Raw genomic sequence first — 19,195 nt, 5'->3', positions numbered from 1 at the left:
TTGCATGTTTTCAGTTTCTTTCACAAATTGAGTTTTGATAACCGTTTTCATTTTCTGTCTATTTTGGGTTGTCAAACAATTTTTTTAGTCTCAAAAATAGAAAATTATTTTTAAAAACAAAAAATAAGAGAAAAAAATAGTTACCAAACGTACCTTTAGAGTCTGTTTGGAAACAGCTTATTTAGCTAAAATTAAAAACTTTTTGCTAAAAATACTGTAAATAAAGCTAAAAAGTAGGTAAAATAGTACAATAAGACTCATAAATATTACCAAAAAATGTAATGAAACCCGTAAATAGTAGAAAAATAAACTGAATAGTAGTAAAAATAAGCTAAATAATTATATATATAAAAATAAAATATATATAAAAAAAATAAAAATAAAAACCGATTTTTTAAGTCAATGTCAAATACAACCTTAGGGTAAAACAAAGGATTTTTATTTATATGCACGAGCACGCGTGTGTGCGCGCACGGATAGGGCTGAAGGATTGAGTGGCTCTTAGTGTTGGGTTGAAGGAAGGATCATTAATGATAGAATTCAGTCATCATCTGTAGTAACAAACTTAGGACCGACTTTCAGCTCTCTTGACGTCTGAAGTTCATGAGGTCAAGGAACTTTTTTAATATAGGTTCTCACATACAGAGATATTTCAAACCAAGAATAATGGATATATATCCAAGGAAATCATATTTTCCTTTCCCTCTCCCCTGTGTATGTTTGTTTCTCAAAAAAAAAAAAAGTCTGAGTTGAATCAAGAATGCTTAACTGGCCAACAGAAGCATTTAACCTTAAGTTATTAAAGTGCAACAGCAACCTTGACAAGAAGAGGACCTGTAACTAAAGATCAACTGAAGTTTGGAGGGATTAATAAAAAGCATATCAGGTGGTTGTTTGCTTTCTAATTATATTTTAGAAAAGCGAAAAGTCATTATTGAGCTTACCAAATATCATATGTAACAGATATATGCAACATTATTCACATATGTATATAAATTTCATGTACATGTAAGAGGAGTGTTGTATAAAAGTCCGTAACATAAAATACTTTCTGAAGTCTACAGACAGCTGTTCACCATATTCTCCCTTGTTTAAATATAGGAGTAATGACAAGAAACAAAACGAAGCATCACTTTCTACTTGAGGATGTCACATACAAGGCATATCGAAAAAATGTGAAAACAAACTCTCTTCCTAAATTTCAAACACTTGCATTATATGGAGCATCTACATTAATTGAATAGGCTAAAGGACATAAACCCTGCATGTGATGGCATTCAAAATATGACAACTCCTTTTTGACTCCATACCCCTATTCCAGAAGTTCATATTTCACTCTTAAAAAAACTTTATAAGGGGGAAAAGAAAAGGGAGGTTGGGGGAGGAAGATTTTATAAACAAATTACTGTCCAGAAGGGTTTGGCACTGATTTGCACCCCAAGCTTTTGTCCTATATGATGCTAAATACTATAAACTTTGGAACATGCTATTGCCTCTAAACCTTCCATACTGTGATAGTACAAAGAAAGAAAACAGTTTGATCATTCTGCAAACTTAAAGCTGCTCATATTCGAACCAATAAAATAGAGAACTGTTTCTGAACTTTCTCATAAAAAACCTAGTTGTTGCAGATGCAACAGACCTGACTGAAAAACTTTTAAGAAAATATTTAAGAATTATCTTCTTTCCCTTCTATTTATGCTTAGTTATTTCTTTCAGGTTAGTAGATGTAAATGATGCGGTAGATTGAGTGGATAATCATTTAAGTGAAGGTCATTTACTTTTGCTTTAAATATGAAACTAATAATTTCAGGCCAGACAGAAATTGTTTCTACTCAAGAATTCTGCCTCTGATATCAAATGAAAACTCAGGTCTCAAGTCAAATGTTTGCCTAACCAACAGAGGCATAAGATACCGTGCATAGATATATTAGAATCAAACAGCAACACACAGTGTACAAGAAAAACATAAATCTTAAATTAAAATGCACACACCAAAAAAATAAAAAGGCATTTGGACTAGATGAAAATTGTCCATCCAACAAGACAAAGGGAAGCACACCACGTTTTCCATAAATTTAACAAACAATATTTAAGGGCAACAACTGCTCATGAGTCACAACAAACTTCCTACGAAATGCACTAACTCAAAAGAACGTATCCTGAGGCAGGCTGTTCCCATTGTTAAAAAGATTAAACCACTTAAATCCTACATGTAATGACTTTGGGCCATGACAACCGCACTTGACGTGGGAGATTGATAATTCATACTTTGGGGGGGAGGGGAGAACTTGCTTTTGAAACTGCTTAGAATTTCAGCCACCAGTTTGCATCCCAAAAGATCCAATACCCCATATATAACTTTTGAGAAATACATCCAAACTTGCAAGAGTAGCTCACCTTCTAAACTCATTCAACAAGCATTTCGTGCAAGGGATTAAATAGAAAGAAACCAATTCACGCATTTTGCCATTTAGAACCCACCAACTAGCGACTCCTAACTTAGTTATCTATGGTGGGGTCCCAAAAACATTATTTGGTTCTTTTTTATCGCTCCCTTCTTCTTCCATTCTTATTTGATGCAACTACTGGGAATTGAACCATAGACAAGACAATGAGGTTCAGAATATCAAATAACAGAGAAACAAGTTCAATACCTTTCATGTGTTGTGAGCAATGTAAACTACCCCAAAAAATAAATAAATAAATAAAAGGGAAAATTACAGTAAACCCACCTGTGGTTTGGTCCGTTTTCACTTTACTTATCCATTATTTAAAACTTAATACTTTGCTCACCTGAACTTTAATCCATTTGCTCTCCGTTACCCACCTCACCCTCAGATGTTAGAAAAACACTCTTTTATTAAAAATTAGAACATAACACGGATCAAAAACACTAACAATTGAAACTTTTGCTCACAAGCCCTAGAAACACAAAAAACCCCATTCTGCATCTAATATTGAAACCCCAAAAACGCAATTCATTGAACTCTCTATTTCTTTGTCTCACAATTTATTTTTCCTCTCTCTCTAAAGACTCAGATTGGGCCTTCATGGCCGGAAGTCCCAAGTTCTCACTGCCCATCTCAACCACTTGCCACCAACATTGATGAGAATCAAATTGTATACACCATGGACGATTCGAAAGTTCGAAGCCACAAGCAATTGTTACTTAATCAAACGGATCTGGAAGCTTCTATAAAGAATCAAAGATCTCCTTGTGTTAATGGACCTAGACGATTCTCTTATAGACTCAAGAACCAACTCAACGTCAACTCATTGAACAAAATGGTATCAATTTTTTTCTCCATTAAAGACCCAGTTTCAATTTCACTAAGGTCATCCTCTAATTTTGGGTTGTTACTGTTTGGGTCATTGTAATTGCTGCGGTTTTCCATTAAAAAAATTGTGTAATGTAATTTTTGGTTGTAATTGCTAATTTTTTGGGTTGTTGCAAGCATGAAATGTCTGCTGCCTTTGTGGTGTTTGACAAAGTTTCTCAATAAATAAAAGGTTCAAAACAAAATTCATTTTATATGTATAAGCCACAAACTCAACTATTGGACCCAATAAATCAATGCTCAAAGTGTGATTCAAAACCCAGGTTGGAATGACAAACTTGAGATTTTCTTTGTTTCATTTCTCCGTGAATGAGAAAGAGTAGTACTATGAAGAGATGTAGACAAATGAAACTGGATTGGAACTTTCCTCTAGTATGCAGTATTTTGGATGATGATCTTGGAGAGAAAAATGGTTGAGAGTTTTTCTTGAGAGGTGTTTGATTCATTTTCTTTTATGTTTTTGTGTTAAAATTTGCTTTTCTACCATCTTCCATTACCAGGATTTCAATATCAGATGCAGAATGGGGTTTTTTATGTTTCTAGGGCTCGTGAGGAAAAGTTTCAATGGTTCGTGTTTTTTATCCGTGTTATGTTCTGATTTTTAATAAAATGGTGTTTTTCTAACGTTTGAGGGTGAGGTGGGCAAAAGAATTGAAGTTCAGGTGGGCAAAGTGTTAAGTTTTAAACCACGGGTAAACAAAGTGAAAACAGGCCAAAACACAAGTGGGTTTACCATAATTTCCCCTAAATAAAATTATATATATATATATATATATAATAACTATTAGATAGTGAGGTTTTATAAAATTGCTATTCTATTAGATACTAAATTTGAAATTGCCTATGCCAAATTTTGCAGTCTTCACTGTCTACTTAATTCCTATGCTACATACTCTCTCTCTCTCCCTCTCTCTCTCTCAACCAATTTTAAACCCAACATGCAGGATAACTCAAAATTGTCTTAGGATACATAATGTGTCACAAACCAAACAAATGTGAAAAAACCACGCTCTGTCTCTTGTTCCCTTTCTACTGTAGAAAGATATTGACTGCTGTGGAGGAAAACCATGACTTCCTACAAATTTGTGCATGTAGAGAAAAAAATCACCAAGCGCACAAAGAGAAATATGTGAATTTTTCCAAAATGCATGCCACACAAATGTTCCATGACATCCAGAAGCACATACATACCATACCAAGATCAAATGCAATATGCAACAATAAGACCTTCATCCACGAATTGAACATTTCACCAAGAAGTTCCACAAAGCACAAACAGTTTTTAAGTTGACTGTTATAATAAATGAAAATGTTAAGGAATATTAAGGTACATATTCTTGTCACAAAATTGCTTACATCAAACATATACCTTTTTTTGGGAAAACCAAACTCCAGGCATATATCAAGACTTGCTTGGAACAAAAAATCATATGCAGAGTGCATAATCAACATTCGTAAGACTGAACAATAAGGCTTATGGTATATACAAGTATCTGTGAAGCAGGAGAAAATGGTTGCATAATAACATTTACGTGCACAGCCTCGAAGCTTTAGTCATTTGGCAAAAAGAAGAAACCTCAGAAACTCAGGAGAAAAAAAAAAATCAATTTTTTTGTCACTTCAAAGTTTTGTACTGCTACTCAAAATCCAACATACAACCAGCATTGTACACATCACATGAAGAAGAAAACTACCTTAAAATATCAAAGTCATATGAATTCCAACATGTCAGTGTAGGACTATAATCATTTTGAATATATTCTGCTAATTTACCTGTTCAAAACTTCAACTTGAGAGATCTGCTAGAAATATTACATGTGAAACTGGGAAATGGTAGTATCAAAATGAAGATACATCTCAGGATCTACAAGGACAAAAAATAAGTTGGCACCTCGTCCAAAATCTTTCAAGAGTTGTCTTTATCCATCTCTCCCCATCCACTACTGCTTCTGATATACTTATCAACAATGCCAAATTCTTTATTCTGAGCAACCCGTCTATCATAGTTCTCAATAGAAATAAGACCCTTTTTCATCCTCCTGTAGTAGATGACATCCCACGGCCAAAAGCGAGCAGAACCAAAGTATGCCTCCATAGATAGATGCCTTTCATTTTCTTCTGGGGGTTCAAGGCCATAATGCTTCAGAACCATGTACATCTCCTCTGAGGATATACTGGTTGAACAACCAGTCTGGGATTTGGCAAAAGTTTCTGTATCTGGCTTTGCTGGCATATGTTCCATCTGTAAGGCAGAAGAATTTTTCAATTTCACCACATCTCCCAAAATCTCTGGAGGTGAACTCCCAGCAGTAAGTGCACCTTTCTCTGTCATTGGTGTGCTTGGATTTGTTACTTCATAAAATGACCCAGATGTAATATGGTTGCCATAGTCATCCCTCTCCAGAGTTTGGTTCTTTTCCATGTCAACTTCTACTTTTGAGGATGACAGAACATTTTCATTATTCACCACCATCGTTGTATTCTCAAAGTCAGCACTATCCAACCCAGCATTAAGGTCAATCGGTTGTACCCGTTCAACTGGAATGTCTGTGGATTTAGGAGTGGTAGCATTACACAAAGAGTCTTTTGAATTCAACTGTGCCTTATTTGGAGCAGATGGTAAAGGCTGACCAAGCGATACTGACAGAGACAAGGATGTTGACGAGCTTGATCTTGACCTACACTTAATACTTCTGGTACCAGAATAAGGTGATTTTGAACTGGACCTTGAATTAGAAGACAAAGAACGTGCTCTGGAATTTGTAGATCTCGATCTAGAATGAAATCTTGACTTTGGCACAGACTTAGAGGATTGGGAAGTTGAGCGAGATCTGGATGCAGTATAGTCAGAATGATGAGGTGATGAAATTGACTTCCTAACTTTTTTTGCAGTACTTCGTTTGGGACTTCCAATACCCCTCCTCCTCTTCTTTCCTCCATCGTCTGTTCTCCGGTCCCTATCAGTTTCTTTTGTGACAGGGGAACTTCTACTTTTTATCAACCTCCAATGATCTTTTGAACCAGATGCCCTCCTATCATCCCTTAGTTGCCTTGCTGATATGGTATCCCTACTTGACTGCTGGTTTCCCCAGGATTTGGATCCAAACCTATCCATCTCTCCTCTGCCTCTACCATTTTTACGAATGTCATCATTCTGCCTCAGATCAAACTTTGTGGACTTTCTCCGCAAAGCATTTTCTTTGGGACAATCGCGCTTTTTGTGACCAGGAGCCCCACAACTATAGCAAGTTGGCCAAGGTTTAGAATCATTAGGATGGTTCAGAGCTGCATCACCAATCCGGTCTCTCCCTAAACTCTCTTGAGAATTTCTTGGCACGGGAGAACCAACTGTATAGCCTATCCTTTGGTTCTCAATTTCATCTTTTCCATCATAGCCATGGTAAGGTTCATATCGGTCAAATCCTATTCCATTTTCAATCCCATTGCCATTTGAGGTGCCAAGAACTTGCCCACCCCATCTATCATTGTCCACCAGATCAGCTACAACACTACCACCTTCATCGTGCAAACCTTGATGTTCTTCCTCAATATAATCTTGCATGTTTTCTTGAAGGCCACGGCGACCGCCTGCCTCATTATCAAGCATGTCAGCATAATCAAGCCTTCCACCATCACTATCTGGTTGTTTAATACGCATTTTGTAATCTCTCCAACCATTTGAACCCATTTTTCTACCATCATGATCTCCTCCTCTCGCAGCATTTCTTCCACGTTGCGATTCATGTGATCCAGCAGCTCTTGCAAATTTTTGAAAAGGTCGAGGCTGTTTATTCGACCATGTAAGAGTCAATGGCTCCCCACAGATGTTCTTGCCCTGTAGTGCTCTCAAAGCTTTCTCTGCATCCGAAGGGTAGTCAAATACTATGAACCCATATCCATCTTTTTTTAGCTGCACGTTACAGCGCCCAAACCTTCGAAAAACACGTTCAAGTTCATCTCTCCGAGTTCGAGTTGATAGATTACCAATATACAAAGACATCTAGCAAAATCATAATAATAATCACGGTTACTTATCACGTGAAGGAAAGCCCAATTATGCTCACACACACACACACATATATATGAACAACAAGAACATCAATAACAATACGCCCTCAACCAAACCCCGCTATTTTATAAAATTGACCCCATAAAAAACCCTGCTATAGCTTATTAGTCAATTCATATTCTGCCAAGAAACATAAACCCATAACCTCAGACAAAAATTTAGTTTGGCACAAACCCCATAACCACATTAATCAGTCACTTATTCATATGCGAGTGTGTATAAACTCTATAAACCAACAAAGTTGTATTATATTGGGCTATTGACAGTCAAAGAACAAACAGAATTAAAACCCATTTTTTTTATTTTCCTCAGTTTTCTTGGCCAGCAAACAGAATTAAAAAGAAAAGAACGTAATGTACATACAGACATTTCATCGAACACCTTGTGCGCATAAGATACTGACCACAAAAACGAACCCAATAAAACAACAATTGAAAAACCCAATAGGGCAATGCAATAAAAAAATATACCGTGTTTGAGAGAGCTCTCTGGCTTTGGCTTTGAGTTGAGTTCTTGAAACGATAGCGTTTCGTTTCTCTCTTTCTGTGTTTTTCCACTCTCATCAGACCCTTTACCACGCTTGCTTTGTTCACTGAGTCTAACCGCGTCAGCGCTTAACCCTGACTCTCAACGCGTTGTTCATGAAAAAGCAAGGGGGGAGAAATACAGTGTGGTCAAGACCAGTAAATGTAAGCGGTTTTGACAAATAGGAATACAGTATTGAGTTTAGAAGTTTTTTTTTTAATATTTTCATTGGTTGATTTCATAGTGTGAACTTCATAGTGTGAACTTGTGGGTTGTGTACACCTGATTTTAACCATGTAAAGTTATATTTTTTTTTTTTGAGGTACATGTAAAATTATTCTTAATGTTGAAGATAGTTTTTAGTGTGTGAATAGTAGAACAATCGAATAATTCTTAAGTATTATTAGAGTATAAATAAATAGTGATAGCTCTTCTCATATTTATCATAATCTAGAAGAGAGAGCATTGTTTTCCATGTTATGGAAATTCTTAAAAAAATTTCAAAATAATCTATTGTTCATATTTTGGGACTTAGCCAATTGGTTTTTTTTTTTTTTTTTTTTAATGAAACAATGGGTCAGCATCGGGGTTTTAACTCTTACCAACTTTTGAGTGGAAAAATAGAGAAAAGATGGTGGAAAGTGTGGATCCCCTTCCCTTCAAGAGATTCTTACGTATCTCTATCTCCACCATTGTCAATTATTTTAAAAATAAGATAGTGATATCTATTTGTCTTTTCCTTTTTAATTTTGGTTAATTCTAGAGAACAAAGATAAATAGAAATTAAAAGAACTTAAAACCACATTTTTGTAATGATCTTTTATCTAAATACCCTTGTGTTACTTTAATCTCTAATTTGTTTATTTGTCTAATATTGTCATTACCACCATCTCACTCATAAAAAATATAAATATGTCGACGGATTGTTTATATGTTACATTTAAAGAAATTAAATGAAATACAACTTAATATTAGAAATTAGCATAGCATGTAAAATTCCCTCTAAATTTCCATACACAATATTATAAATTGGATTTCTAGAATGAGATGGAAGGAGTTCTCCTACCTTTTTTTTTTTTAGAGAATATAATAGAGGATTAAGAATATTGGTTATCTCTTTTCGGGGAGATGAATATGAGGTCGTGGAGATAGTATGATTAGATTTTAAGATTGAATGATTTGTTTATTATATGATACATACCATTTTATGGGAACAAGACAATGAAAAAGGCAATATTGAAACATTGTAAAAAAAAAAAAAAGAACACAAACTAAATTGAAATAATTTGTAATGATCAAAATGAAATCACACAATATTTAGTGTGCAATTGGACTAGATTTTTGTTCAAATTTGTCAAAAATATAGTCGTGTTTGTGCATACAAACAATGAAGTTTTGAAAACTATATATAAACAAATAAAGTAGAAGGTTAAATTTTTTTTTTTTTTTTTAAAGCTAATAAAAACTCACACATATAAGGACAAAAAAATGTGTGTGTGTTTTCTCTTTTCAGTTTTGCTTGGGAAAAAAAAAAGAATAATAAAAAGTTGAAAATGAACATTTTGATTTTTTGTTTCAAGAATTTCATAGAATAATCTACAATCTTTTTCGAATATCTTTTTAGAAAGTTTATCATATCAATTATATATTTTTTATTTAATAAATGCGTTGATGATAGTCTCATAATTTAAAGCAATATGATGTATTTTTCTCAATTATAATTATAGCTTTTTATTTTGTTTTTTTCAAGGACATTTAAATTTTTCCAATGTGATGATTTATACATGTTCCAATAAATTGAATTTCCACCCCCCCCCCCCCCCAAAAAAAGTTTTCCTTTGTTATTCTCTCTCTTCCCTATTTTTATTTTTTACATTCTTGCTTTTATTTGTTGTACCATTCAAGGATAAGACATTTAAATCTTATCCCTGTCCTACTTTTATCTATAGGTCCACATATCATAATTCTTTCGTGGTACTCATGTCTTAAAAATGGGATATCTCACTTTTTAGTTTTTTAATTTTCTTTTTCTGAATGGTAGTTTTTGATGTTGACTAAGCTTTTTTTTCTTCGCCTGGGATGGTAGTCATTTCTCCAAGCTTTTGACAAACTATCCTGTAATGTTGTAATCTAATGATATCTTTTATTCTCGCTCTTTTTAATTTGTTCTATAACCTTTGTGTATCGAAGTGCATTTAACACGAAGGTCACTGTTAAAGTCTAATTTTTGGGGGTTATATGTTCAAAAAAAACTATCTCGCACTAAGTTCTACTACGATAGCAAGAATCAGCATTTAAGGATAATCTAGTCGGATGATTCTAGGTGAAAATTGTATCTCAAACTCAATTTAAGTTCCTATTCTTGTTGTTGATTGTTGGATCAAACTTATTTTCTTTGTTAAAGATTTTGCGCATTCACTACTGCAAACATTTCAATAAGGTACCCTTGTAGGCTTCGTATTAAAATTGAAGTATTAAGCTTAATGAAATAGCATTTTTACAATAAATAAATCATAAACGTTGGATGACAAATGCCACTGTGTGGTTTTCCACTATCTAGTGTTACAGGCAAATAAAAAAATGTGCCAATAGAAATGTGGTAATGAAAGTTTGGAAATGATCAACTTGTCCATATATGATATACCCAAAAAAAATCGCTTCACCTCTCTTCTACCATTTCACCGTTTCCTTTTTTCTTATTTCATCTTTTAAATAGCCCTCCTTTATTTATTTATTATATATATATATATATATATATTACATTTTTAATTAAAACAATGAGAGGAGAATTTAAAGTTTAAACATTGAATGTCTATGTTGTAAACATAAAAAAGTATCACTTAATTACAAGAGTCTTTATCTCCTTTAAATAGCCTAAGCATTTTTTTAATAATAAAAAGCCCAAGCATCTTTAATGTCAACAATGAACAAACAACCAATCATGTCCTAATCTTAATATTCCATCTGCTATTTTCAAACTAGGCTAAAGAATACAAAGCTATAACTAAGCTAAAGAATATATATACGTATATATAAATGAAGAATGGTATTAATGGGAAGGCCCAATATATATATATATATATATATTAAAATGCCAAGCTTAGTAGTGTGAACTTGTAACCAAGTGGAGCATTAAAATAGTTGGACCGAAGGTGGAATCGGCCAGATGGGAGAAGTGGCTCTATTAGACTGTCCTAAGAGGAGATTCTATTTCAACTTGCCCCCTTGCCCTTGGTATAATGGGTACCTCCCATCCATTAAGGGTGAGTAGCTCTCCAAAGGTATATTAATTTGCTTTTTCGTTATGATAAATTATCTTTTTTATAATAAAAAATTTATCATTTACTTGCGAGAAAGAAGAGTATATGGCCATAGTAACCTCTTTATAACTTGTCCTTAAAGCTCTTTTGTGCAATTTTTTCGACTCTTCAAAAAAATATGGTGCTAACATAAATAAAACAGCTTTTTGTTTTCTGCCCATTTTGAATTGCCAAACAAATTTTTTAGTTTCAAAAATATAAAATTATTCTTGAAAACAGAAAATAAGGAAAAAAACGGATACTCAACATGCCCTTATTATTTTGCAGTATGATGCATGATATCCACATCACTTTTATTGAGATATACCACACATAAATAGCATTGAACCACCATCGAGCTCATTCCACCCAATATTTTTCAAAATAAATAAATACATTCAATTCTAAAATTTCACAATTTATTCAAACAAATCATCTACTAAAATTACATCGTTGCCTCAACCTAAATTCCACTAACTGACCATCAAAACTACACTACCATTATCGTCACCCCAAAATATTCACCCACCAACCTCACCATACTATATGACCCACACATCAAAACCAAATCAATGAAGATAGCAAATCTTGTACCATGGCATTATGCACCACATCATCCCTATCAACACACAAAAATCCCAATCACGAACCCATTATAATCTTACTAGCATATGAGTTTAGAGAGAGTGAGAGAAGATATGAGGGGATTTTAGAAGGAATATAATAATAACAATAACAGTGATGACAACGATGATGGTTTGATGATGATAACAATAATAGTATAAATAATTGAATTAATAGGCAGGGGCGGAGGTACACTTAGCTATGCCCCCAAAATTTTCTAAATACTTTATAATGTATATATATTTTACATTTTTTTTAGATACTAGACATTAAAATTGATAGTTGGCCCCTCCAAAAAAATAAGAGCTAGTCCCTACAAAAACGTATTGAACAACTAATTAAACATTGGGTTCTAAAAAATAATCGTTAAGAGAAACAAACTATCTGCCTTGTAATGAAAAAAAAAAAATTTAGTTTTTTCTATCTCTTAATTGGTAAGTGAAAAAAAACTATTCGCAAAATGTTAAATGAAAAAAACTATATATGATGAGGATATATAAGTAACAATACTCAAAAAGAAATTTTCTTTTGGACACAAATATATAATTTTTATTTTCTTTTCAATTTGGGACCAAGTCTTTTGTTGTTATTGCTACTATTGTTAAGTTTCCAATTGTTTGTCAATGCTTCATTTAGTGTTCGTTTGACAAAAATTATTTTTGCTAATTTATTTTATTATTCAACTTATTTTTGCTATTATTTATAGGTCCCACTATTTAACGAAAAAATTTATATTTTAAATACTATTCCCTTCATCGAATTAAAAAGAAAAAAAAAACTAAAAATTTGAATTTTATCTTTAGAAAATGATTGGTTTTTTTTTTTTTTTTTGGTTGAGAGAGAGATGAAAATGATTGGTTTTTAGTATTACCTATGGGCCACTAGACCCACCCCCACAATAAAAAGTAGATAAATAGGGTCAATAAAACTCAATATATATATATAAAAAAATAATAATAATAAAAAACATGTAGTTCACTTTATTCCAAAAAATCCTACCCATCACCCAAACTTGCTTTTTTAACCTATCTATCTCTCAACACCCATTAAGATCATTTTTGGCCTCTTTATTCTCCCACCTTTGCCTTAGTCGCCTTCCCCTTTCTTCAGATTCTCTCTCTCTCTCTCTCTCTCACCTTCTTGACTAATCATCTCTCCCTTCTTCCCCTCTTTAAAAGCCTCTCACTTCGATCGGATCCCAACCACGCCAACCGCTAGATTCAACCACGAGCAAGTTATCCATGACGCTTGGCTCAGGAGGATCCAGTGTCGTGGGTGAGCACCTCAAACCCCCCATCACCGATTTTTTTTTTTTTTCTTTCTTTCTCTGATCCTTGTTGTTTTCTTCAATTTTTATAGGATTCAGCTTCTGGGTTTCATAGATTTTGGTTGTTTATGTGTTTTATAGTGCACAATTGATCATGGGTCCGAGCTCACTTTGTGTTTTTGATTACTTTTTTTTGTGTGTAATTTGTCTCCTTTTGGTGATGGGTCTGTGAGGACTTTAAGGTTTTTATTGATCATAGTTTAAGGATTTTACTTTTTGTTATTGTTTTTTTCATAAATCTGCTTCTGGGTTGTTTTATTTATGTTGAATCTAGTTCAGATTTCTTGTACCATGTTTGTGTAATGATTATTATTATTTTTTTTGTGTCATGCTTGTAAAGAGTGTGATTTTAAGAAGCTGTCTGACTGTTTTGGCTGATGTGTACTAAATAATGTCTATTAGCAACCATGCAAGGCTCTGCTGGGAAATTATTAGGGTTCTTTCATATTTCTTAATTATTTTTTGGAATTGAATTGGCAAACAAAATAGCAATTTCATTGGATTGATTAGCAATGATAAAAACTTTGAGATGAAGATATGTGGTAACTTGTTGTAGGATCTGGTATTGCTATAATAAACTTTTGTTGTAGTTGGTAAAACAATACAAGGCTTAAGAATTAAACAATCCTTGGGCTGCCTTTCTTGAAGTCTGAGCAACCAAGGGAAAGTGTCCTTGACTGTAATAGCAAATTGCTGAATTTTGCTTTGGAAAATATGTACGTTCCTCTGGTTGTTGGGGTCAATCTATTTGTTTCTTTGACTCTCTTCTTTTTTTCCGGCTGGATACTGAGTGCACAGTGCTATTGCTTAGTGCTGGCTTCGCTGAATGAAGTTGAATTTAACATAAGACATTTTGACATGTACAATTAACAAATTGTTCGCTACCTCTATGATATCAAATTGGAAATCCTAGGTTTTGCCTTTTGATATATGAGCGCTGCAAGTACATTTCTATACATGGAAGACATCCTGGGGATGGTTATGATGATAGAGATGAAAAATTTTGTAATATTGTGAGAACATTGTAAAAGAAGATTTGAAGTTTGCCAGATGTATGAGTTTAATTTGAGTTTGGGATACAATCTAATATGTAAGGCTTGAATCTTTGTTTTTGAAAATGGACATGGTTGTTGCTCAGACCGCAGTATATAGAATCCAATACAAAACTACAAACAGATATCATAAAATTAAACTATAAATAGATCATGTGCAAAGAAGCTTTATTTGGGTTGACATTGCGGCTGAGTCTTTGCATCATTATTCTTTGTCTTTAGGAATCAATACTCTAATATCTGAACTTTAAACCATGAAATCTCCAATGTTGATTTTGTAAGACTTTGCATATTTAAGGACCTTCTCCTCTTTTTATTTTACTAATGTTGACTTTGCAACTTTTGACTTTTTAATGTTTGTGTTTCCATGTAGTCCCTCGGAACTTCAGATTGTTGGAGGAACTTGAACGTGGAGAAAAAGGGATCGGAGATGGCACTGTTAGCTATGGAATGGACGATGGAGACGACATCTACATGCGCTCTTGGACTGGAACCATTATTGGTCCTCACAATGTAATTGGATTTTGTTCTCTCTCCCACCTGATGTTGTGTGTGTGCTTAAAATACTACAGTTGATGAAAAATTGCATTTGTTTGCTCATTCAAATAGGAATTTCATTTGAAAATCTGACTTGTGCTTTTGATGCACAGTGAAGTTAGTCCTCCTTTTGACCATAAGGAAAAGGGTGGTTCTTGGGTTGCTTAATAACTTGGTGTGAAGGCCTGTTTCAGATTGCCCTCATTCTAATAAAACTTAATTAAAACTGAACCAGCAACTTTCTAACCTAAAAAACCTAATGCTAAGACTTAATAACAACTAGAATAACCTATGAAAAGTGCCAAGAAGGCCCTGCATCAAAAGTAGAATACAATTCTTGAATCTTTTTGGACTTAATCTTGTTTTTCTTTGAATTCTTCTTTACTGTTGGCATCAATCCCCCCCCCCCTGTTGGAGAAAACTCAATCTTGAATTTTGAAATTTTGAAGTATATAATTCCTGACCTTTTGAATAGCATCCTTGACATAGGATAAAAAAGCTTGACGTTGAGTGTTCTTTTTTTTCTTATTTTCTTTGGTGCTTAAAACTATATTGACTGTTGAACAACCTATCCAATGAGAACATTATACTTTTCAGGAATTACAAAATCAATAATGGGAATCATCATTGCAAATGATACAGCTTTAACTTGATGCACATATTTAAGTATTGGGACTTTTGATTCTCCATCTCTTATGTTTCTTCTTGCATCATACTATCTTCTTTTGTTCTAATCTTGGCTTTTTGTAGAATAATATGGCTGTGATGTAACTTATAAAAAAAAATATGGCTGAGATGTATCTGGCACAATGGTAGGTTGAATACGCCTTTTTCTTGGCTCTTATGTCCTTCAAAATTCTCTTACTGAAGTACGCTTATGGCCCTTAAAGTTTAAGGTTGTTTTCATTATGACCCTTTACGTTTCAAAATTTTCATTTTGATGTTTGACTCGTTTTCATATTGGCCATACCATCCATTTCCCTTTAGTAATTTGGTGATACCTGGCATTAAATGGGTGGCATGGCTGAATGGACGTCGCTTATATGGTGCTGAATGGTTAGATTAATAACAAAATGTATGACGGTGCCAATTTGAAAATGAAGTTGAACCATAATTAAAATTTTGAAATGTAAAGGGCCAAAATGAAAACAACCCCAAACTTTAAGTGCCAAAAGTGTACATTAGTTCTCATCAAGCAACTAATAAGTTTCCTTCTGGAAAGTTTCCTACATGAATCTTTCAAGTTGTTTTGAATAATCTTCAGGTTGTCTAGAGTTTCAGTTTGCTGATTGGGCTCTTTTGCTTGTTTTTCTGGTTGTCTGGACTTTGTTGCATGCTATTCTGACTCTTGTGCCAGCTGTTTAGAGTTTACTACTTGCTCCTCTAGCTGTTCTACCTTTCTTGCTAGTTGTTTTGATTCAACATCCTGTTATGGCTTTCTAGCTTCCCTTTGTGGCACTTTAACCCTTTGTTTTGAACTTTCAATTGGCTGCTCCTGTTGTGCAATCCTTCTTGCATGCAGTCTTGGCTGTTTAGCATGTAAGCTTGAAAATTATAGATCTCTCCATAAATTTTACAAACAACTCAAATTGAATAGCCACTTCTATAACATGGTTTAGATCTTAATATACATGAAAATATCTTTATTAATTTCATATCTTAGCCCATTCTTGAATTGATCAATAGTCATACGTTAACTTTCTACTATACAGACTTTAAATAATTCCTTATATTTCCTTGCATAATCAATCACTTGCATGTCACTTTGCTTAAGAGTATATAATTGTTCAATAAAAGAATCTTGAAGACATCGTGGAAAATTTTCTTCTTTAAGAATCGCCTTACCAGTATGCCAAGTCAATCAACATGTATAGGATCTCACATGACATGGAAACATCATAGTGGAAACTGCTCTAATACCAACTTTGATTTAGGAAAAAAGCTTAAATGGATTTTGAAGCCAATTTTGGTGTAGGATCTTCAGAATTTAACACAAAATTAGATTTCTTGATTTAAGGGTTTAGGTAATGAAAAGATTGGATCTTGAATGTGACAGCGAATAAGGTAAACACTAGGCAATCACACCTAGGCTTTGCTAGCAATCACAGTTTGGGTGCTTAGGTGGTGTGTCAGAGCCTAGCCGCAGGGTAAGTTTTGAGGTAGACGTGAACAAACACTTGTGTGAAACAGCACAACAAATATATTTTATTCAGGCAATTTATATATATATATTTATTTTTGGGTTGTCTTTTTTTTTTTTTTTTTTGGGGGGGGGGGGGGGTTGCTTTGAACCTTGGATGTTCTTCTTCATTACTAAAATTTAAGAACTATTTTCGTCCTTAAAAATTTATAATATTACACAGTTTGTCCTTTTTAAAATTTTTTTGTTAGCATATCTAAAAAATTATATATTTCAGGGATGAAATAGTACCTATACTATATTTCTAGAACAAAAAGGACGTAGTCTAGGTTTATTTATTTTATTTTTCTTTGGGTCCTTGAAAAATCATCTATGATTTTCTTTCATCCTAAAACTAACATTTTAAAGTTTAGGAAGGATGAAACCTAAACATTTTAAAGTTTTAGGAATGGAAATAGAACCTTTTAAACTTTAAGGATGAAAATAGAACATGGCTTTTTTTTAGGGAAGAATATAGTATTTTAGCCTTTTGTTTATAATGTTTTTGGTTTTTTTCTTGGGTGGGAATAGTCTACTATATTTACATAGTGAGGCAAATAGGACTTGGAGCCAATCTTGATAGTTAAAGAGATACTAGACTTCCTCTAGCCTTATTGCTTATATTTTGTGCTTGTTTAGTAGCATTTTATGTTTGTTTGATGTTTCTTCTTTTTCTTGATATGCGATGCTTGCTGGTGTAATAACCTCTCTCTCTATTGGCCAGACGGTGCATGAAGGTCGAATTTATCAGTTGAAGCTCTTTTGTGATAAAGATTACCCAGAGAAGCCCCCAAGTGTGCGCTTTCATTCAAGGATCAATATGACTTGCGTTAACCATGAAACTGGAGTGGTAAGTTATAATCCCACTATGTTCTTTAATTGATCATTCAGTGCTGCTGTGGATTTATCATAGAATAAATGGTGGGAGACAATTTATGTAGTCTGTTCTCTACTTACTATAATTGGTCCTTGTTCCCATGACTTATTGTCCAATCACCATTCTATTTCTATCAAAGAAAACTAGTCCATTTGAAGTTTGATAATAAGATGGTTGAACTGGGACAGGTGGAACCAAAGAAGTTTGGACTTCTTGCAAATTGGCAGAGAGAGTACACCATGGAGGATATACTGACTCAGCTGAAGAAGGAGATGGCAGCCCCACATAACAGAAAGCTGGTCCAGCCTCCAGAAGGCACCTACTTCTAGCTTGCAAAATCGTATAGATATCATGGGTCATATTGCCTGTGCAATATATAGTGTGTAATGCTGTGTTGCTCCTGTTGAAGTGAAGAAAATGCCCTAGAAAGCTCTTGCTATACTACTCTCCAGGGCTTCAACTTTGTTTTGTCATCCTATGTTCTTTTAACTGTGTTGAAAGATGCTGTTTAATTAATGGGATTCATGTGTGTCAAATATTTAAAATACCCTTAACTAGTATCCCAGTTCTACATTAATCAATGTTTTTGAACTTGTTTTTCTTTTTCTAAGGCTGTTTTCTTTTGTTTCTCTGGAAGTCTAATAGGGAAAAACTGAGTGTCATTGTGACTGGCTTCACCAATGGTTGACATTCATAAAGAGCCCAAGTTTCTTGCACCAATGGTTGCAAGTTGCAAGACAACATATTTTAGAGTTGTCACTTTGGCAGTTGTAAAATAATTTGTGAAAATTATTGCATATTTTGTGTCAATGTTTGGATTCTAGGAAGCATGCATAAAACTGATAAGAGAATAACACTAGGATCCAGGAATGAAAAATAAGCGGGTTTGGGTTTAATTATGTTAAAATCAATCTGCATCAACCAGCTAACATGAACAAATTAAATAAATCGTGTGTTAGGTTCAGTGGACATACTCTTGTTTTGCATTAGCCTTTTGAAGCAAAAAAGCATATCAATTTGATTAGAAAATTAATTATAAAATGGATGTATGCATCACTTCTCTAATTCTTTTATATACTTTTTTAGATTTAACATGTGTATATTATCTACATCCATGAATTTAATGTATATATGAGATTGACGTCGTTCCTTACATGAGAAATCGTCTTTAAGCCGACACGGTTTAATTTCAAGTTTTCAATTTGTAGAGGTTTTGATTTGTTTACAACGCTAACATTTTATATAGATGAATTATAATATCATTTTTCAATGGAGAGTAAAGACAGGAGAATGCATAGTAAAGAGATTCGAGCTTTAATTTTGGATGTGGATGTAGATTCGAGCTTTAATTCTAGATGTGCATGC

General features: G+C 33.7%; 2 protein-coding genes across 3 annotated transcripts; one reads left to right on the top strand and one right to left on the bottom strand.

The window, feature by feature from the left end:
- Positions 1 to 4,133: 4,133 nt before the first annotated feature.
- LOC115953523 (serine/arginine-rich splicing factor 4-like) lies at positions 4,134 to 8,100 on the bottom strand. Of its 2 annotated transcripts, XR_004083743.1 has the most exons (3): positions 7,881 to 8,100; positions 5,115 to 7,341; positions 4,134 to 4,416 (listed from the first exon to the last, which is right to left on the bottom strand). XR_004083743.1 is itself a non-coding variant. In XM_031071236.1 (2 exons), exons 1-2 carry the CDS (start codon positions 7,777 to 7,779, stop codon positions 5,248 to 5,250), a joined length of 2,100 nt encoding a protein of 699 aa, XP_030927096.1. In that variant the 5' UTR covers positions 7,780 to 7,862; the 3' UTR covers positions 4,935 to 5,247. The 2 variants fall into 2 exon arrangements, 1 of the variants encoding a protein (XP_030927096.1); XM_031071236.1 differs by lacking the exons at positions 4,134 to 4,416; positions 7,881 to 8,100 and adding an exon at positions 7,774 to 7,862 and having other exon boundaries at positions 4,935 to 7,341.
- Positions 8,101 to 12,853: 4,753 nt separating this feature from the next.
- On the top strand, positions 12,854 to 18,440 carry LOC115952711 (ubiquitin-conjugating enzyme E2 variant 1D). Its single transcript, XM_031069926.1, has 4 exons — positions 12,854 to 13,133; positions 14,611 to 14,750; positions 17,678 to 17,803; positions 18,019 to 18,440. The coding sequence occupies exons 1-4, from the start codon at positions 13,100 to 13,102 to the stop codon at positions 18,157 to 18,159; spliced, it is 441 nt and encodes a 146-aa protein (XP_030925786.1). The 5' UTR covers positions 12,854 to 13,099; the 3' UTR covers positions 18,160 to 18,440.
- Positions 18,441 to 19,195: the final 755 nt, after the last annotated feature.

Source organism: Quercus lobata, chromosome 7 (genome assembly GCF_001633185.2).
Source record: "Quercus lobata isolate SW786 chromosome 7, ValleyOak3.0 Primary Assembly, whole genome shotgun sequence".
Classification (NCBI taxonomy): Eukaryota; Viridiplantae; Streptophyta; class Magnoliopsida; order Fagales; family Fagaceae; genus Quercus; species Quercus lobata.
The sequence above is the reverse complement of the archived record's forward strand: the minus strand, read 5'-3'. Positions and strand labels throughout refer to the sequence as shown.

Excerpts from the sequence above, each read along its gene's own strand:
- LOC115952711 (XM_031069926.1), top strand. The coding sequence starts at position 13,100 with ATGACGCTTGGCTCAGGAGGATCCAGTGTCGTGG. Across the intron at positions 13,134-14,610 it reads AGGAGGATCCAGTGTCGTGG|TCCCTCGGAACTTCAGATTG; the intron begins GTGAGCACCTCA and ends GTTTCCATGTAG. Across the intron at positions 14,751-17,677 it reads CCATTATTGGTCCTCACAAT|ACGGTGCATGAAGGTCGAAT; the intron begins GTAATTGGATTT and ends TCTATTGGCCAG.